Source organism: Oenanthe melanoleuca, chromosome 3 (genome assembly GCF_029582105.1).
Source record: "Oenanthe melanoleuca isolate GR-GAL-2019-014 chromosome 3, OMel1.0, whole genome shotgun sequence".
Taxonomy (NCBI): domain Eukaryota; kingdom Metazoa; phylum Chordata; class Aves; order Passeriformes; family Muscicapidae; genus Oenanthe; species Oenanthe melanoleuca.
Window position 1 is genome coordinate 2,477,767 of NC_079336.1, and position 26,129 is coordinate 2,503,895.

The 26,129-nt window shown below is 44.9% G+C and overlaps 1 protein-coding gene across 1 annotated transcript in view; it reads right to left on the reverse strand.

The window, feature by feature from the left end:
* Window positions 1-416: 416 nt before the first annotated feature.
* LOC130251417 (XK-related protein 6-like) overlaps window positions 417-26,129 on the reverse strand; it is a 48,214-nt gene continuing 22,501 nt past the window's right edge. The window contains exons 2-3 of the mRNA XM_056488010.1: window positions 3,401-3,516; window positions 417-1,474 (exon numbers count right to left, since the gene is read on the reverse strand). Coding sequence (XP_056343985.1) covers window positions 3,468-3,516 — 49 coding nt within the window. The 3' untranslated portion in view covers window positions 417-1,474; window positions 3,401-3,467. The remainder of the gene's footprint in view (window positions 1,475-3,400; window positions 3,517-26,129) is intronic.

Genomic DNA, 26,129 nt, shown 5'->3' on the forward strand with positions numbered 1-26,129 from the left:
GCTGGGCTCCTGAAGAAAAATGAAATAGTGTTACAAGGTGTGTATGAAAGGAAGATACAGGGCAGGAACAGGGAGAATTCCATTCTGGGATCTCCTGGGCTTCCCACTAAAATACAGCCACCCTTAGAAACTTGGAATTTAAACTCTTACCTATAAACCCCCATTCTGGTGTATAAACCACCAGTGCTTTCTGCTCCAGGAGGCACCTCCTGAAAGTTCCATGTGCTAAACCTTTTGTCAGTCCAGCACAACACAGTGTCACTTTTAAATGCATTCTCTGGGGACTTCACACAGCTCCTGCCTGCAATGCTCTGCTACCCCCCTGCCCAGTGTGTGTGTGAGGAGAAAATGTTCAGGATGCTGAGTGCTTGTAAAAAGGCATTTTAAAGGATCACAGACAAAGGTTTTTTCAGCCTGAAAATACATATTTATTAGGAAGAAAGCTTATGGGGTTACAAATATCATAAATAAAATGTAGTGTGATAAGGACTGAGCACTAAATCTCTGGAAAACTGGGACAGGACCCTCCACTTTACCATGATCAGCATCAGTTCTGCACAGGTGGCTCTTGGAATCTTGTTTCACACGAGTTGTTTCCATGCACAAAGATCCAGGCTGGACACTCCAAACCCTTTTTGTATGTAAATCTGTTCCTACAGCTTGAAAACCTCCACACAGGACAGCAGATACACATATTTGAATGGATGCAGTGAGCACCCAAAACAGCACAGGGAGGGTAAGGATCCATGGGCCTTGGCAGATCCCAGGAAGCATTATGGGATGGAATGGGATGCAGTAATGGCAATGCAAATTGAATCTCAGTATCAAGGAAGTGCCACTAAATCAGAGGCTGCAGCAGAGGAGCCTGGCCCCCCCCAGGGCTGTGTAAAACTGGATTAGGTGTGAACTTCAAACCCAGTGTGATGTGGAAAAATCCTATGCTGGCAGAAAGGGATCAAAGCTAATTTCTCTAACTTGCTTAATCTTCTGCAGAGATGTCTGAACTCGGAGACACAGCAGGCTGGGAGTTAAAGCTCTGCTCTGCCACAGGGCTGAGGGAGAACAGCACAAAAATCCTGGGGAGTGGAGTTATTGCTGATGAGCTTTTAGAAAATCAGGGAATCACAGGATGGACTGGGTTGGAAGGGACCTTAAAAATCATCTCATTCAGCCCTGGAAGTGCCCAAGGCCAGGCTGGACAGGGCTTGGAGCTTGGGACAGTGCAAGGCACCCCTGCCCATGGCAGAGGGGTGGAACAAGATGGGTTTTAAGGTCCTCTCCAACCCAAACCATTCTGATTTCATGATTCTCTTTCTCTATACCTGGATCAGCTCTGCTGAAAAAATTCCAGAAATTTAAAGCAATCCAACCAAACAATAGTAAAAGAAAATAAGAATCCACTCCTTCCCACATTAAATGAAACAGATTGATCCAAGCACTGGAACATCTCACCACCCATAAAAACCTTTCATACCTAAAAAACAAAGAAAAGAAAAGAATAAAATTAAATAAATAGCAATGCTCAAATCTTAACTAAACCATTAACAATCAATTAAATCTTAAGTGCTGAAATAAAAAGAGGATGGGGTGACAGAGCTCATCCCACCAAAGGTTCAGTGTCTGAGGTGCAGATCCAGGCACAGCTGGAGCCAAAAGGTCAGGATTTCTAGGAGAGGACACATGGCAGTGTCAGTGACTGACAGGGAGCCAAGAGCAGCAGCTCTGACTGGGCACCTCACTTGGAATCACTGAATCATTAAGGTTGGAAAAATCTTTCAGGTCATGAAGCTCCCCCAGCACTGCCAGGACCAGCACTGAGCCATGTCCCCAAGTGCCACATCCACATGGCTTTGAAATCCCTGCAGGGATGGGGAATCCACCATGGGCAGCCTGTCCCAGTGCCTGAGCACCCTTTCAGTGAAGGAACAAATAAATGGAATAAATTTCAGCAGTGCAATTTAACCATTCCAAAGCCTTTAGGAAAATAATTGTACAGGTGGGTGCCAACAGATTGGTAACTACATCTGAAACTGGGACAGGAATTGGGATTTCTTTTGGGATCAGATCTTTCCATGCTCAGTGCTCCCTTCATGCTCCTAAAAGGATGCTAGTAACTAATAAACCCACAGCTCCAGGAGAAATAGTTTACTTTGAGGTGTAAATCAGCTCTTACACTGCAATCTACAAATGATTCTGCTGGATAAAAAGCACAAAAAATTAAGTACAAAGAGTCTCAATCACCTCCAATACCGATTAGCCATAAGTGGATACATTATACCACAGACATGTCTCTGTCTGTTCAATATTCATTTAAATGGACACATTTTAAAAGACATATAATAGGGATAAGCACTTTTTGTTAAAGGGGAGCAACTCCTGTTAGTGAGTAAGAAAGAAAAGCTCAGATGAGAGCAGAATGAAGGATTACAAGCAAGAACAGTCCAAGGATAAGAAAAATATAGGTACAGTAACCTGATACAATTATATGCATGTACACATGTGCACTCAGTGCAGCATCTCTAATTAATTCCTTAAAATCTTGACTTGCAAGCTAGGTAAGATAATAGATTGCTGATCTCCAGATCTGTGAGATCATTCAGCTTTCCAAGAATGACTCCAGCATGGAGTAACACTGAGCTAAAACACACATGGAGCTGAAACCAGCCCAGCTTTGGCTGCAACTCGAGGCAGCATCAGCAGCTGCCACTGCAAAATGTGCAGAGAGCTCTCTCCAAGCTTCATCCACACCCCCTAAACAAACCCTGAGCCAAAACACAGCAAATACTCTCTGTCAGAGTAAGATGTAAAGCTGTTTGGCTTTTTTTTTTTTTTTTTTTCTTCCTTAAGTTCCAGCTTGAGGAATGCTTGGGAATGCTCTGACACAATATCAGCCTGAGCATGTCCTCCACTGGTGGTATTATTATTTATTATTATATTATTACATATAAACTTTCTGGTGATAATTTACTGAGAAACTTGGTGCATTTGCCAATTACCTGTCAACACAAAACTTGATTTCACTCTTAGTTATGGAATCATAGAATCACAAAATTATAGAATGAGGGAATGGTTTGGGTTGGAAGGGACATTAAATCTCACCCACCCATGGGCAGGGACACCTTCCACTACCCCAGGCTGCTCCAAGCCCCATCCAGCCTGGCCTTGGACACTTCCAGGGGCAGCCACAGCTTCTCATGCAATATTTGGATTTATACCATGCTGCTTAAATTCACCTCTGCTCCCAAAGCACTTCTGGGGGGAATTACAGGATTCCCAGGATATGTGCATGAGGAAAGCCCACGGAAAAGGAAAGAGAAGCTTTGCAAAGCAGCAGAAGTTGTGTCTGAAGACAAGAACAGAAGAGTGACAGCACAACAGAAGCCTTTCTTTGACTCATTACCATTTTGTTGGAGGTTTTCCAGAGTGCTGGTCTCCTACAGCTCCTTCTATGGTGGAATCAGGTGATGTCAAAATAACCCAAATTCTGCCTTAATGCTCCGTTCTCTTTGGTTTAAGCTAAAAACAAAGACACACATGGATGATTATGGAATGAAAAACACAAGAAAAAATGAAAATAATGCTTTTTTGCAAGATTCTGAATTGTTATGAATGGTGAAAAATAAATATAAACAAAGGACAAAACTGCTTTATCTTAAATAATGGGTATAATGTATATACATTAAAAAATATATACATTGGAATAAAAGGATGAAAATAACAGGTAAGAAACCACATTATGTTTGCAACAGATGATAGGAATTAACAGAAATCTGCTATAGGAACTGAAAACATGCTGCCATGGTGCTGCCCTGACTTTTTCCACCACTTACCCAGCTGCAGTTACCACCTCAGCCACAAACAGCACATCTGGGGAGGGAAGGGGATTATTAGGGGCTCCTTTGTCAGCCCCAATTACCTGCCCTGTGTGTGTGTGTACACAAGGCTGAAACATTCAAAGGGATTTGCCTCCAAGGAAAGTCATCTTTCTTGTCATTGTCCCCAATTTCACGGGCAGAGCAGTGACACAGCCGGGTGTGTGTCAGCACAGCCCCCAGTCTGAGGAATCCACACTGACACGACAAGAACTAATCCTATTATTTCCTTAACGGCATCTGAATAGGCATTTTCCAAGTCCTGCTTCTTATTGTAAGTTTAACCCATGTGTTAATTCTCTTACTGAGATCTCAAGCTGCTTTCTCTAGAATCAGGGATTTAGGGGAATCAAATCCCTTCTATTCAATTTGCTACTTAAGAGACAAACCTTTCAAAATTAAACTTGCAGGCTGTTTTTGCCTGAAAAACATCACTTCTCTTTCCAAGGAAAGGATCTCTCAAACCTATTTTAAGCACAGAGAGAAGTTTTTAGTACATCTCAAGTTTAAAACCTGACAGCAGCTGCCTTGAAGTAAGAACCAGGAGGGCTGAAATTCATCAGGGGAATGATTTTTTGTTTATTTTAATACCAGCTGGATGAGTGAGCAGCCAAGCAATGCTTTATTTGAGTAAATTATTTCCTATTATTGTGATTCTACTCCAGTAAACCAAAGTCACAGAACTGTTTGGGTTGGAAGAGAACTTTAAGGTCATTTTGTTCCAACTCCCTGCCATAATCCCAGGTTGTTCTAAATCCCATCCAACCTGACTTGAACAATTCCAGGGATGGGACAGCCACAGCTGCTCTGAGATATATTCAAAGGTGAACAACTGGGGAAAAATTTGGGCAAAATCCAACTCCTCACAGACACTTCCTGTGGCTGAAAAAATTTTAACATCGTGCTCAGAGGAGTTTTCCTTTCTGTAATCAAATATTAAGTCATGAAGCCCTATGAAAACAAACACCTCACTCTACACACACACTCACAGACACTTTCTGTGCTTTCCAGCAAAGCCACAACAGATTTGCTGTGGGTCTGCAGGAACTTACAGGTAGCATATTAAATATTGATTGAAAATAAATCCAAATAATTAAGCTTAAATTATAATACCTGTGTACATTTCTCTATAATTCATCAGGAAAGGCATTTTCTGAGGTTCCACGAGAGGCACTGGATTTCATTTTAATTATGCATTTATTACATAATTCACCAAATTCAGTAATGTGCAGTGAGTCTCTCAGCCATTGAAGTGAGTAACGAGATTTATCAGCCCAGTTTGTCACACAACAAACAGGATTCAGAGCCTTAGAAAGGCGGGTGATGAAAGATACATGGAGGGAGGGAAGAACCAGCAGCAGCTTTATTGCCATGTAATAATGCTAATAATATGCAAATAATTCCCCATCTTAATGAATACTTCAGATGAATGCCACGTTCCTCAGCTGCTGGCAGTGTTCAAAGCTCTTTGGAAGCCACAAAGTTCCAGCTGTGGGTACCACTGAGCTTCCCTTCTCCTCTCAAAGGGAGGCTGGGCTCTGGAACAGCTCCCCAGGGAATGGTGACATTCCCAAAGCTGCCAGAGCTCCAGGGATGCACAGGGTGGGATTGTTGGGGTGTCTGTTGGATCCCAAAAACCTGGGAGTTTTGAGCTTTCTGGCACTGACCCCCTGGAGAACTCTGCTTTTGACCTGAGGCTTCCAAATTTGAGTGATGGAGTTAAAATCACAGGTGTGTAGTTAAACAGAATATGTGATTTCACATGGTGAAGGGTTTGGAACTTGGGGTTTTTAGAATTTAGTAATAGGTATGGGACAAGATAGAAGATTTTGGGTGTTGTTTCTTTCTGTCTTCTTCCTTCTCCATGGTTTCAGGCAGTAGTTTCTGCTTGGACAGTTAGTGCTGCACTGTGTGTCACAGGAGTTTGGCTATTGGGTCAAAATTATAAATAATATAAATGTTAATTCTCTATTAGACTGTTTATCTTTAAGAGAACTTGTAACTAGCTAGGTTCACCTCCATTTTGCTCACTTTCATCTGGTAGCTAAATGTGTTACAGAACTCTCTGTACTTTACATAAGATTTAATAAACAAGCAAGCTAGAACACAAGTAAATTTGTCTTGTGTTTTTAATCCTGACTCTGAATGAAGATAAAATAAAAACAAGCCACTAATAAAGTGGTGCAGATACCACCTTTACAGGTGTCCTGTGCTGGGCCAGGAGCTGGATCAGTGATGCTGATGGATCCCTCTGAACTCAGGATATTCTGTGATTCCATGATCCTCACCCACCAGCAATGACACTGTCCCAGAAGGTACCTGAGCTCTTCAAGCTCCTTACATCCTGTTTTTAGACAGTGACAGTCACATAGAAAATGTGGATAATTTTAATAGACAATAATTTTAATCCCTGTAAGGATCTCCATCCAGAGTCTGCAGCACAGACATTTTATTTGCCCAAACCTCCAGGGGTGTGGGACTTGCTCTCCCCTAAATACTTCTGGGGACTCTTCAAAGCTGGATTTGGAAGTTTCTCCTGAATCCCTGCAATTGTTAGAGGAGTGAGTCTTGCTGTCCTTCAACAAACATTTCAATGAAATTTTTTTACCATTTCCAAAGCTTTTGCAAACTTTTCCCCTTTCAGCAGGAATCATCTCCCCTGGGACACTGGGCATGTCTATTTGCCATGCTGTTCTTTCCCCCTGTTATTTTAGCCTCAAACATCTTCTGGGAACTCAAATATTTAAGACTTACAAACCTCCTCCTTACAAAGCCAAGCCAGAATCTCTTCCCACGTTCTCACTTGAAACCCACTTTTTTTCAGTCCTCCTTAGACATCCCTTTCATTCAGCTTCCCACATCCACACATCCTCTGGGATTTCCAGTCTATCTCCTCTCCCAACAAAATGTTAGGAAAAACAGGAACTTTAGGGAGGGTCTCCATCTGCAAGAAGATCCCCCCAAGCCTCCTTTTTTCCAGGCTGAGCCCTCCAGCTCCTTCAGCTGTTCCTCACGGGACTTCCTCTCCAGACCCTGAATTCATATTTAACAAACAGGTCAATGCTATCACAGGACTTGAGTGTGGAATCAATCACTGAAATGCTGAAATACTGAAATATTTTGCTTATTTTGACCTCAGATACAGAGGGAAATCTGCTTTCACTGCCAGGTAGGACCAGCAGAGAAAGAATTTTTCCAATATCTGATCCAGCACCAGCAGAGCTCGTTGCTAACCAAGTGTAGAGACACTTTCTGAACTGAAACACAAACTCAACCCTCACCTCTGCTTAAAGGATGCTCTCAGACACCAGATGACAGTGAGCTGAGACCAGGAATTTATTGCAAAATATCAAAGCTGCTGCAGGAACAAGGAAACCCTGAGCCAGAAAAGACACAGAGACTGTGATGCACCCACTGAAATGCAGAGTTCCCAAAATAAATTTGACACCAGGACCACAGAATGGTCTGGGATGGAAGGGAATTTAGGGATCATCTCCAAAGCCCTGCCAAGGGAAGGGAAACCATTCAACAGACACTGCTGCTCCAAACCCACCCAGCCTGGCCTTGGACACTGCCAGGGATCCAGGGGCAGCCACAGCTTCTCTGGGAATTCTATTCCAGAGCCTCCCCACCCTCCCAGCCTGGAATTCCTGCCCAATATCCCAATGGCAATGGGAGCCATTCCCTGTGTCCTGTCCCTCCATCCCTTGTCCCCAGTCCCTCTCCAGCTCTCCTGGAGCCCCTTCAGGCTCTGCAAGGGGCTCTGAGCTCTCCCTGGATCCTTCTCTTCTCCAGGTGAGCACCCCCAGCTCTCCCAGCCTGGCTCAGGGCAGAGGCTGCTCAGGGAAGACACCACCTGAGACCACAACTGGACAAATTACACTTCACTGCTCCTTTTCCAAGTATTTCATGGACACCACAAATGTGAAATACGCTTCCACCTCTGAAACATTCTGCTCTAATAGAAAACACAGCACTTCCAAAATATTCAGTCTCCAAGTAATATCGCAAATTTGCAATAAACCACAAAGCCCTTAATTCTTTCCCAAATAATTTCTGAGTAGATCAAACAACACAAAGGAAAACAAGCAGGGAAGGAATAAGGGAGTGACTTTTTACATGGACTGATAAGAGATGGGACAAAAGGGAAGAAAGAGGAATTATTTAGATGGGACATTAGGAGGAAATTCTCTCCTGTGAGGGTGGGGAGGCCCTGGCAGAGGTTTCCCAGAGAAGCTGTGGCTGCCCCTGGACCCCTGGAAGTGCCCAAGGCCAGGCTGGATGGGAATTGGAACAGCCTGGGATGATGGAAGGTGTCCTTGCCATGGCAGGAGGTGGAAGTCTTGCAGCAGAACTGTTTCAACCTGTTCATTGATTATAGAATCGAAATAAAATAAAGAAAGATGGACAAATAAGCAACCAGAGCAGCACATCTGAGCTCCCAGGTGGGGAAACATCACTTAATAAAGGAATTTTGTGGGCAGCAGCACCAGAGCTGGAAACCTTTATACTGGCCTCTACAATCAGCACTTGCAGCACTTTGTTGACACAACAGAACATGGCTCAATTTCAAACACTGTTGAGGTTGAGTAATTTCAAACATCTTTTAATGTTTGTAGAGAGTCCAGAGGGAAGTTGGTGGAAAAGATCTCCAAGGCAGCCACGTGGAAATAAGATACAAACCCCTTCAAATCACTGCAGTGCCAGGCAGGAATGGAGACAGAGGAGGGAGAAGGGGAAAGGTGAGGATCCACACTGCCAGCTGAACTGCTTAAAGCATTTATTTATGTCCAGTGGCTCCAGGGAAGTTCACAGTGTGCCTTGGGGAGCAGTAACAGACCAATTCCATCAACACAGATTGGTGCTTCAGAAGTAAAATTTTAAGTGTAATCCATACTCCTATTTCTTCTCATGGCATGAACACTCCTTTTAGAGGGAGGTCGCCCTCCTGTTCTCTTCTAGGTACCAAAATTGTGCATGAGAAATCAGGTAAGACATTAATACAGCTGGATTTAACTTGATTATACACTAGAGCATTGGTGCTTTTAATGAAAATCTGGGAAAGATTGCTGATAAACCTGAGTTGGGAACAATGACAGGGAAAATAAGGTTAACACTCATCTACAGAGCTTCCCTAAAACTCCTGAGGTCAAGGGAGAGCCCTTTAAAAGTCTAAATTAAATTTACAAAGGACAAAATTAGCTGCTCACTGTTGGTATTAGAGCCTTTTTCAGAGTGGGATCCAGCAGCAGTATTCCAGCAAGGAATTTCAGGATAACAAACAGTGAACACAAACCAGAACTTAGGGATTGTGTCTTTATTTGGTCACTCCTATAACAAGGATTCAGAGTAAGAAAATCTGTCTGAGAACACTGGGGGAAACACAGCTGCCCTACAGAACAGGAATGCCCTGCAAATGTGTCCCTGGAATGAGAAGTTAAAACAGATGTGAAAAACCTTCTCCCACATCACCTCAGAGAGCAGAGAAAGCCTCAGAGGCACCAGCAGCTGCTGAAATTGCTCCTTCTAAGCCTGTCCTGACACCTAAAAACCTGAAACCTTTTCCTGAAGGAAGATTTCCTCAGTGCAGCACAAGCCACTGCACCAAGCACAATGAATTTGCCATTTGCTCCCACCCAGCAGAGGAAAGGAGTAAAGCAGCACCTTTGTGCTCTGTCCCAGATGCCACAGGATGTTCCAGACAGACAGACAGACAGACAGACAGACAGACTGTAAGTGCTGCCCTGCTGGGACACTGCACTCCAGTCACTGGCACATTAAGAGGATCATGATCCCAGCATCACTGGGGAACACTCCCAATGAACAGCTGTTTTTCAGCCTGATTCCTCCAGCTTCCATCACTTTACATTCTGATGCAGATCCTTCCTGTGAGCAGACTCATCACTGCCCAGCTAACTCTGTCCATCCAGCACAGACAACACATTTGTTCACACAAGGCTGTGGCATATGCATTTTTCCTTAAAAAAAATGAGGAGAGTCAGCATTTTCCTACCATTCTTCTGGAGCAAAAGTGATCTTAACTACCCCCTTTTAAAAGCTGGAGCACATTTCACGAGAACTCCACTTTGCCAGGCCATGGGGAGGTCACAGATCAGGCTGGCAGGTGGAAAAGGAGGTTTAAATGTGTTTTTAGGGTCACCAGAGGAGGATCCCTCAGCCATTTGGGTTTTCAGCAGCTCTCTCCTGCATGAATGCAAAGCAGTCTCAGCTGAATTTCACTAATTCCTTCAAAGGCTCTCTTACACTCATCTGCAGAGATTATGCAGTAAATACTCTTTAAGAAAGCACTCTCTAACCCCAACAAGGCTATTCAAAAAATAAGGCTTAACCAGCTGACCTCTGATTATCTTCAGCACTTCACCCATCTGTCTCCAATACACAAATTCCAGCCTCAAAGCAATGCTGCCTTCCTTGAGGTGTCTGAACTGGCTGTTAATAATCACAGTGCTCTTGGATGAAATGGTGACATGGAAGGGCCCAAGCTGTGAATACTTAAAAGCCTCTTGGAAGTCACCACATCCCAGGCAAAGGACATTAAAGCTGCATTTCTGCTCTCAAGTGACACATGAGCACCACCCCATGAGTATTTGTCCCCCTGTCTCACACTTGGACAAAACCAGCCCAAATTAAGTGAACCCAAGTCCTTAAATGTTCATTAACTCCCACAGCGGCTTTGGGAAGAAACCTTTCCTCTAGCTTTGCCTTTTGTAGTGACAGTTTTACAAAATTTGGGAGCTGTGAAGAAAGCTGGGATTGCTCAACAACAGCTTTCATGGAAGTGCAGCAGGCTGCAAAATAAGTGACATTTGAAGCTAAAAATGAGTGAATTATTTCCTAGAGGTGGAGCAGCTCCAAGGTGGTGGCACCATCTTCCAGTTCCTTTATGGCCTTCTTCTCCCTGGACACCTCTGCTACCATTCCACAGGAGCTGCAGGAGACACAGCATCCATCAGGAAACTTAAGGGTTATCCCAAACCTCCTGGGGTGTCACAAACTTGAATTTTCCCCTTCTGCCTCAGGTTATTTTGAAGTCTCAGCCACCTTTAACTGCAGCCAGGAGCTCTCTCTGCCACCAACCATGGAAAGGCAGAATGGCTTGGGTTGGAAGGGACCTTAGAGACCATCCAGGAGGGAACATAAAGATCATTCAGTTCCACCCTCTGCCATGGGCAGGGACATTTTCCACTGTCACAGGCTGCTCTAAGCCCTGCCCAGCCTGGCTTTGGACACTTCCAGGGGCAGCCACAGCTTCTCTGGGCAATCCAAGCCAAGCTCTCCAGATCTGCCACCCTCCTGATGTCTGTGGATTAGAGAGCAACTTTAGCTGTTCCAACCCTCTAAAAGTGATGTTTGACCCTTTCCAGCCTGGAATCCAGCCTCTTTAACATCCAATCTGGACACTGTAAGCAGCTGTTGAATTTGAAGGGTTTCCACTGAGTTAGGTCTCTTCAGGTCCAAATTTTTCTCACAGTGCTTTTGAAATCACACAGAGAGATCCTGATGCTGGCAGGGTTTGGAGATTGCTTTGATTGCAAAAGAGAAAAAAAAATGCACAAATACATCTTAAAGAAAGGAGAAGATGGAACAGGAGCTTTCAAAGGGATGCAGCCTTGATAGAGACAGGAAAAAAATCACAGGAAGTGGAAACCAGGGAGCACCAGGCTGGGAAACAGACCTGCAAGAGGGTGATTATGGCTTTGATTAACAATCCCTGCTCAGGGCTGGGGCAACAGGAGCAGCAGTGGGCAAAGCCACTCCTGGGAAGAGCTGAAAGAAGCAGGAGCTGCTTTCCAGAACTGAACTACAGGGACTCTCCACATTCCCATTATCCATGAGGGAAGAGCACAGGGCACTTCCCATGGAAATAAATCTTGGCTCAGGAGTGAGACAGAGCTGTGGGAGTGGGGAAAGCACCCACACCCACTTCCCCTGCCCTAACTCAGAACAGGTCAGTATTCTGTCACCTTTCACCCTGAGTATTTGGAGGGTTTTACATTTCAGGAGAAAAGGATGAAAACCCAGAGCAGCACTGTGTGAGGCCACCTGAAGGGTAAGAGGGGCACTGGATGCACTTGCAACCTGGGTTTATGCAACAAAATTCTCTGCTCATACTCATCATGTGCCCTCCTGTAAAAAACACTGTGCAGAGTGTAGGTCTAGATGGGATATTAGGAAAAAAATTTTTCTTGTGAGGGTGGTACAGGTTTCCCAGAGAAGCTGTGGCTGCCCCTGGATCCCTGGAAGTGTCCAAGGCCAGGCTGGACAGGGCTTGGAGTAACCTGGGATAGCAGAAAATCTTCTGGCCATGGCAGGGGTTGGAATGAGATGAGCTTTAAGGTCCCTTCCAACCCAAACCATTCTGAGATTCTGTGATATAACAGAGCAAATTCTCTCCCTTCATCTCAAATTAAATCCAAGCATGAAGCAAAAGCAGCTGCATTTGTGTAGTGATACATGAAAGTGTCTGCAAAGCATTTTAGGATCCTTCAGGAAAAATGCTAAATATCTGTTCTATAATTCAATGAATGTTAATATATTCATCACATATTTCAACTCTTCAATTGCACGGGAGAAAAACAAGAAAATTGGTGCTTGTTGCAGTGTTACGATGCCAAGGGATGGAAGCAGTCCAGAGTCTTGGAATATTCAAGTTTTGTGTGGGATGCAGGGAAATCCTCCATGAGAACACAAGCAGAGCCTGCCTGCTGTGGGATGAGGAGTGAGGGCACACTCAGGCACACTGGCTTGGACAAAACCACAAGCCAGATGTTTGAAATTCTGTGGCTGCCAGAATCAAACCCAAACCTGCCTCTGTCCTCACACAGAGAGCTCTGCTCCTGCTTGCCAGGCAGAGCTGGGTGAATCGTTCTCCTTGCTCCTGTTTCACTTTGTGCCCTTCTAAAAAGCTGTACCTGAGATGCCTCCCTGTGCCAGCAGCTCTTGCCTGACACGACCTGGTGAGGACAGGGCTCCAGACCACAAAGGCAGAGAGCACTTGCCCTCCTTTTCCCAGGCACGCCATTCACTGCTACTCCAAGGTATTTTTGTTCCCTGCTTGGAGTGACTCTGAGCACATAACTGCCCTCCTTTGTTCAGGCTCTTCAACAAGAGAACCCACTGCTTTTGCAGTGTGCTCAAACATAAAGCCTCCCAGCAATACCGTGCATTTAACCAGCTGGGGCTATTTTAGCATGTGCTAAATTAGGGGACTGTTTGTAATGCACTCACCTAAATGATCTGTGCTCACACACCTCCTGCTTTTACACCTAGGTGGCAAAAAATAAATCCCTGCTGTGGTGTGGCCACATGGGAATAAGCTCTTCTGTGGCCTCCCTGCAATTTTCCCAAAAAGTTCTGCCATTCATCTTTTCCCCCAGCACCCTGGGTGTTTCAGTGGCCATTTAAGCAAATCACTTCAGAGGGCTGGAGATCCTCTGTGACAGGCTGGGAGAGCTGGGGGTGCTCACCTGGGGAAGAGAAGGATCCAGGGAGAGCTCAGAGCCCCTTGCAGAGCCTGAAGGGGCTCCAGGAGAGCTGAGAGGGACTGGGGACAAGGGATGGAGGGACAGGACACAGGGAATGGCTCCCACTGCCAGAGGGCAGGGATGGATGGGATATTGGGAAGGAATTGTTCCTTGTGAGTTGGGGAGGCCCTGGAATTCTGGAATTCCCAGAGAAGCTGTGGCTGCCCCTGGATCCCTGGAAATGTCCAAGGTCAGGTTGGATTGGGCTTGGAGCAACCTGGGGTAGTGGAAGGTGTCCCTGCCCATGGCAGGGGGTTGGAATGAGATGATCCCTAAGGTCCTTTCCAACCCAAACCATTCTCTGATTCTATGATTTTTGCCCCCAGCTCTGTTACAAAACTCCTCCTGTTTTTCTCCCAGTAGTACCCCTCCTCCTGACAGCTGGAGTGCCTTTGCAGGAGGGGCAGGAGAAGCACCTCAAAGTGGGAGTATTATTCTCCAGCCTGGAGCCACAGCAACCCTTCTGTTCCCCTGACTTCCAACAACATCCTCCCCCTGCTGCACTTATGAAAGGCCCAATCTGAAAATCAGCCCTTAAAACAACATCAGCAGTTTTTAAACCCCACTAAGCTGTGCACTGGAAGGAGGAGGGGAACAAGCTGCCCTTGGAGGCAAACTCCAATTCAGCTCCATTCAGCCAGAGAAACTAAAATGTTCAAATAAAATACAGGTGAACAGTGCTGAACCCCTGAGCTGGCAGGTAACTGGGTGGGACTTGGAACAAATTGGGATGTGGAAGGAGTCCCTAGTCAGGGCAAGAGGTTGCAATAAAATAAGTTTTAAGGTCCCTTCCAACCCAAACCATTCTATGATTTCAAGAAATATAGCAAGGTTACAACACTTTTAACATCTGGTTACTTTTTGATGTTATTCTCAGAAAATGTTTGCAAAATGGCCATCCAGCATCTCATCTTGATTATCTCAATGTCATCAAAGCCACAGATTTTGCCTCTAGTAAATGCAGAGTGTAATATTTAAGCATTTTAGAGTTTCAAGGATGCAAAAACCATCTCAATCTTAAGAGCCTGAAGAAGCAATAAATCATAACAACTCAGACAGGAGTTGTTTTTGACTCAGTATTACTGAGGTAAATTACTTGTAGCATTACAGCAGAGTAATTCTGTGAGTGAGAAACGAGCAGCAGCACTTTGGTGATAAGGTTAGAGAGATATTTGTGCTAACGAGGAAATTTAAGCTCCATTTCAAGGCAGACTCTGGAGCCTCAGCCGAGTCTCCTGCCTTTCTCCAGGGACCAACTCAGTATCACTCTCACATCCTTCTCTGGAGTGATGAAAGCACATTATAGGCTGATAAAAGGCAACCCGTGGTATTTCTTACAGGTCTCCAAAGATCAGCAATTTATTAAAAAGTGCTTTTCAGGAACCAGGCAAAAACAAAACATTCTTCATCAACACCTCACACTGAATCCATCTTCCCTTAAATAAATTCCCAGCTCTGCACATACAAACTCACTCTACCCTAATTGCTGCTGTTCCACATTTGCAAATTCTGCTTGTCAGCAGAGATTTATCAACGCTGCTCCACATCCAAAGGTCACACGAGTGAATCTGAGTGTGTTCTGAGCACAAATCCCTCTCTCTGCTCCTGAGCTGTCCCATCCACAGCAGTGCACAAACCCAGGGTGACACAACACAGAACACAACAGCTTAAATAATTAAAACCAAAGTGATAATTATCAAATGAAAGAACAAAGCAGCTCTGAGACACAACGAGCTTTGCTTGGCTTTATCCTCCCATGACTTATTTGCAACAGGTCTCACTGTGAATTAACAGCAATGAAGGGATGCTCCAGGGCTTGGTTAAAGGCTACAGCATCCAGCTGTTCATCTGTCATCAAAACACAAAGAAACCACCAGAAAATTGAAGGTCTGAAACTCACTTCCCACTTAAAACCACCCTGGAAGTGCAAACATGAGAATAAATTATACTCCTCCAGCAGCAGCGTAAATGAGCTGTAGTGGAAAGGCTGATCCAGCTGAAGATTTCAAGTTAAAAACTAAAGCAAATCCAAGTACAGATGTTTTGTAGTCTGGTGCCTCGTGCAAATGCTGCCTTCAGTGTGTGCTGGAGCTGCTCAGCTCTGCTCTGAACAGCACCTGGGAACTGTAGTGTCAGGTCAGACACTAAAACCAGGCATGGAAATGCCCAATAAATGTAATAATCCAAAAATTTCTTTTACTGTGTCTTCACCTTCGCTGGTATCGAAATCTCTCTCCAGCCCACCTGCTGCCTGGAGCTCCTTGATTCATCCCTGCAGCTGAGAAAAGCTTCAGCCAAGCCCCTGTGTGTGAAATCAGGGGAAATCAGTTAAATCAGCCAAGTGAAGTGGAATAACCAGGCAGGGAACTGAGTATCCTTATCAATCCTGGGTCACACTGCTGGAATTCAGGCTGTTTTCCCCTTGGCTTCCCCCAAGGCACTCTGCAGAGTGACACCTTCAGCTGTCTGCACTGATGGGGGTCACCACCCAAAAATTCACCCCCAGGAGCCCAACAATGAGGGGCTGCAGGGATGTAGGAGAAGCCTGGCACAAGCCCTGCTCTGTTCCCAAAGGTGTTTGCTCCAGGCTGACCCTGACTTCAGTGTTAATATCATTTTTCCACGCTGTCATTTTTTTTTAAACAAATAAGACTAAAATTGGAAGATGTACCTGAGTGGCTCAGATACAAACTGCTCTGACAGGGGGGCAAGGTCAAGTAACCCCGTGATTTATTGACTCTGGGATGTCTGAGAATCCTAAAATCACAGAATCACAGAGCCTGGCTGGAAAAGACCTCTGAGATCACCATGTCCAACCACCAACCCAGCACCATCACCATGTTCACCACTAAACCATGTCCTCAACTGACACATCCACACACTTTTGGAACACTTCTAGGGATGATGACATGGACATCCTACCCTGAGGATCATAGTTATCCTACCTTACAGTCCATAAAACCTTATTCCCTTTTTTCTCCCAAAATTCTGAGGGGTTCTGCTTCACCACTGAGACTCCAGAATGCATCACCTGAGTCTGTTATAGTGCACTGAAAGCAGAAAAACTGTCAAAACACACATCCCAGGCTGATATACTACCAACCTGAATTGGGTGAGGTCAGAATATTTTGGTAGAGAATGATTTGAGCTCATTTTTCTAAATTACACCGCGGCGCTGAAAGCGAGCGGCGCTCGTGTTTTGCTCAAAGCCTAATTCAATTTCACTCTGTCTCAGAAAAGAAAACAGCACATTAATCCCAAATCCTGTAAACACAGAGTTGTAAACACTCCCCAGCACCCTCCCCAGCCATGCTGAGGAGGGCTGGCCTGTTTTCCAAGCCTGTGTGAAAGCAGATGGCAGCCACCTAATTCGGATTCGGTGCAATCTGTTGCTGGTGGGGGAAAAAAAAAAACATATATATACTTAACTGCTTTTCCTTACAAATGTAAAACCTGGGAAGTTCAACCCACTCTGTAGTTTTGTGAGATGTTTGGTAACAGTTTTGCCAACAGAACCAGCTCTGCTCAAGGAGAACACATGCTTCTTGTTCTCAGCCTGAACTCTGCAGTGAAAAATCCCCTCGGATCATTTTGGGAAGGGAGAGTTGTCTGTGGGCTCAGTTCTTACTCTGGCCTTGCACCCTGCAAGTGCCCCACTCATGACAACATCATGATACACTGAAACACCTTATCTACCTCATTTTTTATCACAGATCTTATTGAAAATAGAAATTATTACAGCAGATATAAAAGCTTTTTGTGTCCAAACAGCCCATGCTGTCGGCCTGATGGTGAATTCCCACTAGTTCAGTGAAGTTCTTCTTGTGAGGCACAAAACTGGATGTGGGATTTTGTGTATGACCAACAAAGGGGGTCTGGTCACTTCTCTCTTATGGTTTGGCTGCTGTTTAAAGAGATGCTGAGATGCTGGTGGCTTCCCTTTTCTGGGAAGGGAACGGAGCTGGGGAAGGGCTGGAGCCCCAGGAGAGGCTGAGGGAGCTGGAAAGGGGCTCAGTTGGAGAAAAGCAGGATCAGGGGGACCTTGTGTCTCTGCACAACTCCTGACAGGAGGGGACAGCCAGGGAGTGTCAGGCTGTGCTCCTGGGGAACTCTTTCTTTCCCTATACATGCCTAGAAATTTGTTCAAGAGGACTCACCCCACAATTCCTTCAGGGGTGAGAATGGAGCTGGCTGCCCTGCAGTTCCTTGGATTGTCCTTGGAGCCTTAGGAAGACAGGGGCAGTATTTACCATTTTCCCATCATCTCCATGAATTTTCAGAGTGGCCTTGCTTTGACCCCAGTGGAAGCCATGGACCTGCAGGTAATCCCTGACCCCAGCCTTACCCACTGCTGACGTTCCTCTGTGTCCCAAACCGCTCTGCTCTGCTCATGGCAGAGGCCACGGCACAATAGCAGAGGATCATGGAATCACTTAGGCTGGAAAAACATTCCAAATTATCAAGTCCAACCATTCCTCCAGCACTGCCAAGCCCACTGTTAAACCATGTCACACAACCTTTAAAAACATCCTGTTCTTCTTGAAATCCCCTTGCAAGGATCAACTGTAGGTGAGTTCTGGCTTTCCTAACACAAACCCAGCATGCCTGGATGATGTTTAAACCTCCACCCCTGTAGCCAGACTCTGCTTCCACCTCCTGAATATTGCTTTTTTTTTGCATATTGAACACCAAATGAACCCTTTGCCTTGTTGTGCCTCTAGCAGAGTTCAGAGCTCAATGCCTCAAAGTGAAAAACCTCTTCAAGCCCACTTAAAACTCAGGGCTTTGATAGTTCTTCTCTGCAAGCATGAAACACTGGATAATGCTGCCAGTGATCAGTTAAACCCCTTCACAGCAGCCTGTAAATAACCCTGGCTTGACACAAATGCCAGTGGTCACAAAGCTTCAAAGTCCTTCTTCAGAACTGGCCGATTTTATGTGACTGGGTTTCTGGGATGCATTGGAGAGGCTGATTCTATGTGATACAATCAGGATGTTTTAGTTCCTGGAGATAAGTTGACACTTCTCCTCCTACCCACAGCTAGAGACTCGAGAAGCGTGACACAGATTCCCTACAAACTTACAAATGTTTGCTTTGCTGTTCCAGCAGCCTCAAAGTGCCTTAACTGCATTTTTTTTTTAAAAAATCAAAATCGCTAAATGCTGAAGTTACAACATTTCTGTCATCCCTGATGTTTATAAACATTAAATGAAGCTTTCAATGAGCATGTTCATGCTGTCACCAGCACAGAGCTGCTTCACTTTGGTTTTTGTCTCCTGAGGAGAATGCAGCTGTGAATCTCCTATCCAAAAGTATCAGCAGAACCTGGTCATCAGGTGGTGAGTTTAGTTGAGCTGGGAACTTTGTTGGAATAATGGAAAATGTAACAACACAAAACACTAGAAAGCTCTATTAATTGTTCTTGCTCTTCATTGAACTATTTAAATTTTTTTCCCCTGATCTCAGTCCAAACAATACTTTTCAACACTTTGACATAAAAACTCTTCTATTATTGCTACCATCAACTCTTCACCTAAATAACAACTCTTCCACACAATTGATGCATTTCCTTGGGGCATTAATCCATCAGATAAACAACTGAAAGGGAGGGGGGAGGTTTAGATTAGTTATTTTAGGAAAAAATTCCTCCCTATGAGGGTGGGGAGTCCCTGGCACAGGCTGTCAGAGAAGCTGTGGCTTCCCCATCCCTGGAAAAGTCCAAGATCAGGTTGGATAGGGCTTGGAGGAACCTGGGATAGTGGAAGGTGCCTTTGCCTGTGATCCTACAGTGTTAGACCTGTCACCCACCTTGAAAGATGTGCTGCCTTTGTAAAGGAAAAAAAACTCTTCAGGAGATGGCAAAAGGACCAGTCCACTCCTTCCACTTCCCTTTGTGGAGAACAATTACCAGCAACTGCCCTGCAGCCTGCAAGAAGAGCTGGAGGAATTCCTGACTTGCTCCTGTGCTAAGGCACAAAGCCTTTTTAACCCCTTTGGAATAAAATCACACCAAGACTTCTCTGCAACTTCAAAAAGCCCCAAGGCCACCAGAGCTCCAGGAGAGTTTGGACAATGTTCTCAGGCACTGGGAGGGATTGTTAAGGTGTCTGTGCAGGGCCCTGGTGGGTCCCCTTCAGCTCAGGACATTCTGTGATTCCTCCTGATAAGCTCCTGGGTGAGCAGAGTGAGAACATCTCTCCTCAAGCAATGCAGGTTTGGCATTTCCCACCTGCTCTGCCTTGGAGCAGCTGCTGTGGCTGAATCTCACCCAAACCTGCTCTGCTGACAAAGCAGCACCGTTGGAGCCTGGCCTTGCTCACTGTGCTTGCCCCAGATTGGGAACTTTGGGAACTGAGGCAGCAGCTGGCACAGATGGGACACACCAACACTGAATAAAGAAGGCTGGTCTCAGGTGATGCTGCTCCTGCCAAAACCACTCTGGAGACTCTGCAGTGTGACCAGCACTGGAAGAGCTGAACCAGGCTCTGCCTTCTCCTCTGGAGAGGGTCTGGCTGCTTCCCTTGGGCTCTAAGTCACCACTTCAGGGCTGCCATGAGATGCTGGACCAGTGTCCCCTCTCAGGGTCCACCAGGTGCATCAGTTCAGTCCCTGGCAAAACAATCCTGTACTAAATCCAGCTCAGCTCTGTCACACCATGGGCTTGGAATGATGTGCTGGCTCTTGACCCATCAGGTTTTCTGTCAGATGATGGCAAGGCCAGGGATGAGTTTTAGTGCCCTGGAGCCAAGAGAGAGACTCCCCTCTGTCTTTTAACTGTAATTTCACAGAATCCATCTCTCCAGAAGTACTCCTGCTCACTTTAAAGGTTACAGACGTGGTTTCACAAGATTTATTTTATGAAATGAGACTTTTATACTCCTTTTTATAAATCACCTGATCTCCAAGTATACTTCAGCTGTGATATTAATTGTAAAACCCACATGTAGCCAGGCAGAAATGTTAAACAGGGAATGCTCAAGAACTGGAGAATTATATGAGGGATACAGAAGGATGCTCAGTGCAAGGACAAGCCAGCATCCTGCTGAGAACAGAAGATAGGCACATGCAACCACCTGTCACTGATCATGTGAAAAAACTTTGGGAAAGATGAATAAATCCAAGGGATAATTAAGAAGGGATTGTTTTTGAGAAGTGAACTGCATGAAATGTGGAGAAGGATGTCAACACTTCCTTTTAACACCTCCTCCAACAAAGCCTTCCACTCTCAGCCTCTGCCACGCTGTGTAGATCAGTTCTCAAATCTTTCAAAGTAGTCTTACACTACTTCCAGTATATTGATGCCAAGCATGCAAAAATCAGCAGTCATAATTATTATGGGTTTTGGAAGCAGCTGCTTTGTTGTAATTTGGACAGAACTCACATGTCAGTGAGAAGTAGGTGAGATATTATTGCACCTACTTGGCCTAAATAGCAACAAGTCTGTGTGGCTATAGCAAAATGGGAAAGTTGTCTAATAAGAATGTAATTCACTGCCTCAGAATGGAAGTTTTGGCCAGATCTTAATGCTGTAAAAATTACATTTGTTTCAGCAATCAAATCTCCCTCTCATTACTTCACTGCTATCAGGCTTCTGATATAATTGACAAGATCACTTTCAACAGGGAAGTCTGGATTTCAGAACAGCCAATCTTGTTCTCTTTTTCTGTAGTACTTTACACTCATCCATTTATAAAATCAGATTTTTTCCATATAAATACTCCCTTCTAGAAAAATACCTTCAAAATAGTTCCAATGTCCAGCTAATTAAGAATGCAAGCAGAGTGAAAGACACAAAAAGAGTTTCTAAAGGGACAAACCCTCTTCCTTTTTCATTCAAGATTAGCAGGCTTCCTAATTATTTCTGTCTGTGTCCCCAACATGGTGACACAGAGCATTATGTGCCCCTCTGAACACTCTCATTCACACCTGCCCACAGCTCTCCCCTCTCCAGGGATGTGACAGCCCAGGCTGTGACCTGTCCTGCTGAATTCTGGCCTTCAGAAACCCTTCTTGGTGATAAAACTGATTTATAGAGTAACTTCTCTCATGGTCACAACAAGGCTGCCTGTTGTAAAGTCCTGCTACCAAACAGCTGTGATATAAATCATCCTCTGCAGTAACTGAAGCAGGTAAAAACTGCACAGAATCATGGAATGGGTTGGGTTGGAGATCTCTGTGTTTAACCCCCCTGCCATGGGCAGGGATATAAACTTGCTCAGGGCTCTATCCAATTTGAATTTTTGCAGGAATGGGGCACCCCTGGTGTCAGTGTTTCACAACCCTCACCATAAAAAATGTCCCCTAAATCTATTCTGCTATCCATAACTGTTGTGACTCCCAGCTCCTCTCTGCACAAACTCCTCCTCCCTGGGATCCTCTAAGTCCTGCAGGAATTCTCCCTTCCTCTGTGCTTGCAGCCCTACTCCTGCACTGCTGAAAACCTGGCTGCCTGAAAAGACAGCAAAAAAAAAAAAAAAAAAAAAAAAAAAAAAAAAAAAAAAAAAAAAAAGTCCTAAAACAAAAGAACCTAAAGCTTAGACACCTGGAATTTCCTCTTAACACCTCTTCAAGCATTCACTGTTCATTGAGCCTTTCATTTCCTTCTCAAATAACCTCCCACTGAGTTAAACCAACACAATCGAACAAAACCTGGTAACCAGGCCAACAGGAGCTGCAGAGATGCAGGAACACGTGGAGATCTGTCACACCCCCTCCACAGTGCCGGGAAAACAGAGCCCCTGGATGAGATGATGGCATCACTTCTGCCCAGGATTTACCTGCCAAACAGGAGTGAGATGGACACAGATGGGAGCAGAGGGGTGATGAACTCGGTGAAAAATAATCACAGAATTGTTCAGGCTGGAGAAGGTCTCTGAGATCACAGAGTCCAACCTGTGACTGATCCACACCTTGTTAAGTGGGATAACTGGTGTGTCCTGGTAAACTCCTGGTGGGCTCCCACAAACATGGCAGCTTTTATTCAACTGGATCTGTAACAGGTTTTTCTTTCCCTTCTGTTTTCAGGGACTCAGCACTATTTATGATCTGAAAGATCTGTACTGAAAACTCCTGGTTGAAATGGGTTAAATTCACAGGGGCAGGCTCTGTGTCTCCTGCACACATGGAGAACACCACAATAAGGATCAAATAACTTCACAGAATCACAGAAGGCTTTGGGTTGGAAGGGCCCTAAAAGCCCATCCCATCCCAACCCCTGCCATGGGTTCCACTGTCCCAGGTTGCTCCAAACCTCATCCAACCTGGCCTTGGACACTTCCAGGGATGGAGCAGCCACAGCTTCTCTGGGCACCCTCTGCCAGTGTTTGCCCAATCTCAAGGGGAAGAATTCCTTCCTAATATTCAATCCAAATCTAAAATTCAAAAGAGCCTAATTATCCAGTGCTTTATGCTATGCTTTTCATCATTCAGATGCTCTGATTTCATAATTCAGGATATCAGGAAAAGAAGCTTAAGATCACTATGGAAAACCCTAATCATGTTTTCTCCAAAGTTTTTTTAGAAAACAACATAAATACAACCACTATTTCTTCTTAGCCACCCTGCTGTGCAAAATTTGAGGAAAACTCAATAAAAGTGGCACACTTTAGACATCTTTTATATTTCACTTTGACCACAACACCCTCTTCTTCTGGCTTCTCTGCTACAGTACAGAAACTTTCAGGACTTTCTCATTCCAGCTTCCTCTGTGCCCCAAATCTTGGGCTCAGCTCTGTCACATTTCCAGGATCCTTCCCCACGCTTCAACTTGTGATTCCTTCACTGTTTACCTTCCCAGGAACATGATACCTTCTAAGTGCTTATTTTAAGAAGCTGTTCAGATCTATGGAGAGGAGCAGATCAGCTCTCTGCCACCCCCTGCTTCAGTTTCTCCAGCAAACTGGGGCAATCCTTGGCATCTGTGAAGGGAGCATGGAAGATCCCACCTCCTCCTCTTGGCCTCCATCCTCCTCCTGCACTTCTGGCTTTCTTTAAAGCTCACACTGCCAAAAAGGACACCTCTATCAGGAGACAAGAGTCTTCTTTCCCCTCCTGCAGTCTTCAGGGTGGCAAAAGTTAAACATGAACTGTTTTTTTTTTTCTAGTGAGAATTCCTTGGTTTTACATGCAGAGCAGAAAAACACAAAAGTTGGAAAAAACTGGTTGTTCCTGAGGAACAGATACTCCCTCTGTGGGAAGGGATGTGCTGTGAACCTGTTCCCTTCCCACAGGGATGTTCAGCACTTTCCTAAGTGATCACAGACATCCTGAGTCACCCTGTCAATCAACAACATCCCTTAAAATACAACCACCAGACTATTTTTTCCCAGCACATCAAAACCACACAGCAAACCAGGTACCAGAGAATCAATCATGGAATTATAAAAGGGTTTGAATTGGAAAGGACCTTTACAGATCCTCTCATCCCAGCCCTGCCATGGGCAGGGACACCTTCCACTGTCCCAGGTTGTTCCAAGCCCATCCAGCCTGGCCTTGGACACTTCCAGGGATCCAAGGGCAGCCACAGCTTCTCTGGGCACCCTGTGCCAGGCCCTCCCCATCCACCATGGAAGATTTTTCTCCTAATATCCATTCTAAACCTACTCTATTTTATTTTGAAACCATCTCCCCTTGTCCTGTCCCTCCAGGCTGTGGTACAGAGTCTCTCTCCATCTTTCTTGTAGGGTAAGCCCAAAGCCTTCTCTTCTCCAGGATGAACAACCCAAATCCTTTCAGTCTTTCCTCATGGGCAGGGTGCTTCTTGCCTCCAGGATTTACCTCCATGTACAATTCCTCTGCAGGTTTCCTGCTTTCCTCCTATCCCACACATCCACTGTGGATTAGAAGTGAAAAAATACTAAATCCAAGATAAACCAGTGATGACAAGGCCCAGCTCTACTGGAATAACAAATTCCTGTTCTGGCTGCAAGGTCAGCACATCTCCAGGCTCTGGAGTCTGCCAAAACAGCACATGGATATCACAGGGACCCTGACACAGGCTGACAGAAATGTTTTCCTCAGATCCTCTGCCAGGTCTCCTGTGTGCCAGAATATTCAAGCACCTCCATTCCATCCCTGAGAAAACCCCCCCAGCTCTGCCTTCCCCTGATCCATGGATGAGATCAATCTGCAGCACAGAAAGCACAGCTCAGGTGATGCCAAGCAGCCAAGGTGCTTTTTATTTCAATTTTCCACGCTCTGGAGTGGTACCTGAGCCAAACCTGCAGAGCCTGGCATTAGGAGCTGCATTTGTGCTTCCTCAGAAAGCCAGCAGTTAATGGCATTCAGGCTGCCTCCAGAATCATGAAAATATCTTTATTAAGCATGTCAGGAAACGCAGCAAAATGCTGTGTCCAACAATTGGCTGTAGCAATGCTACTCAGCCCTGCAAAGCGAGTCTGGATCACATCTGATGGGCTACATAAAATATATGTCAGCATTTTCCTGGCAATAACAATAGAGCACTTGCTGAAAAAAAACCTTAACACGCTGCAAATAAAATATTTGGAAGTGTGGTCAGTGCAGAGCTTAACACACTCAGCTGGAGACTCACATGTCTCAATTGCCTTAGAGGAGAGCTGAATAAGCCCAACTTTTTCAGGTATATTTAGACACAGTGGTGAGTCTAAGGGCTTCTTATTTCAGCTATAAAAGACATTTTTAGTTAGCCCTATCAGTGCTTTCCTGCCTATAGACATATGACCTGAGGGGGATAAAAAAAAAAAGGAGATGAAAGCAAGAAAGTAAGGCCAGTGTAAGGAAGGAGGCACAGGCAGCAAAGTTTTTTGTGAGGCTTGAAAACTGCTGTGCTTAGTCATGAATGAAATCAGAAATATTATATAAGAGGTAGAATAATAAAATATGCTGAGTTGGAAGGGATCCACCAGGATCATGGAGTCCAATTCCTGGCCCTGCACAGACACCCCAAAAATCCCACTCTGAGGCTGAGTTTGTTGTCCAAACACTTCTTGAGTTATGACCAGCTCCAGGGGAGCCTGTTCTATGCCCAACCACCCTCTGGGGGAAGAACCTTTTCCTAATAACCAACCTAAACTTCTCCAGGATGATCATGTAAAGACAGGAGGGAAAGTACTAAATCAAGGGGATGGAAAATTAAAAAAAAAAAAAAAAGCAGAAACAAGCAAAAAATCCAGACAAACAAATCAAACAAATACAGAACTAACTTTTAAGGAGTATTGCCTGGGGTCTTAAAAGAGTACCAGGAGTAAGGAATGTACCCTCAGAGATCATTAAATGGGTGATGTCTGCTGGGGACTCTGTAGATTTTATAATTTTGTGATTATGAGTAAAAATCCATCTGGCACAACAAAAATACAAGAACAAAATTCAACATAACTGAACACTGGTTCAGATGAAATTTAGCATTTCTTATAGTGAGGAAACTCTAAGACTTCCCAACTTTTCCCACCATAACATCCCAGGCTCAGCATGTACTGGAGCATTTGGCAAAGGAAGGGCTGTGCACTTGTGCCCAGTGATGCTCTGAGAGGAGCAGGACTGGGCTGGTGGCTGTGCTGTGCTCTGGGTACCTTTGAAGAGAGAAACAAAGCACTTGCCTTTCTGTGAGTGCAGTCATCCCAGGAGAGCACTTCTGAAAGGTTTAGGAAACCTTTTGATTAGAGGGGAAATTGGAAATCCTAGCTACAGATCCTAGCACATAACAGGCCAAAAACTGCTGTCACCAAAACTACC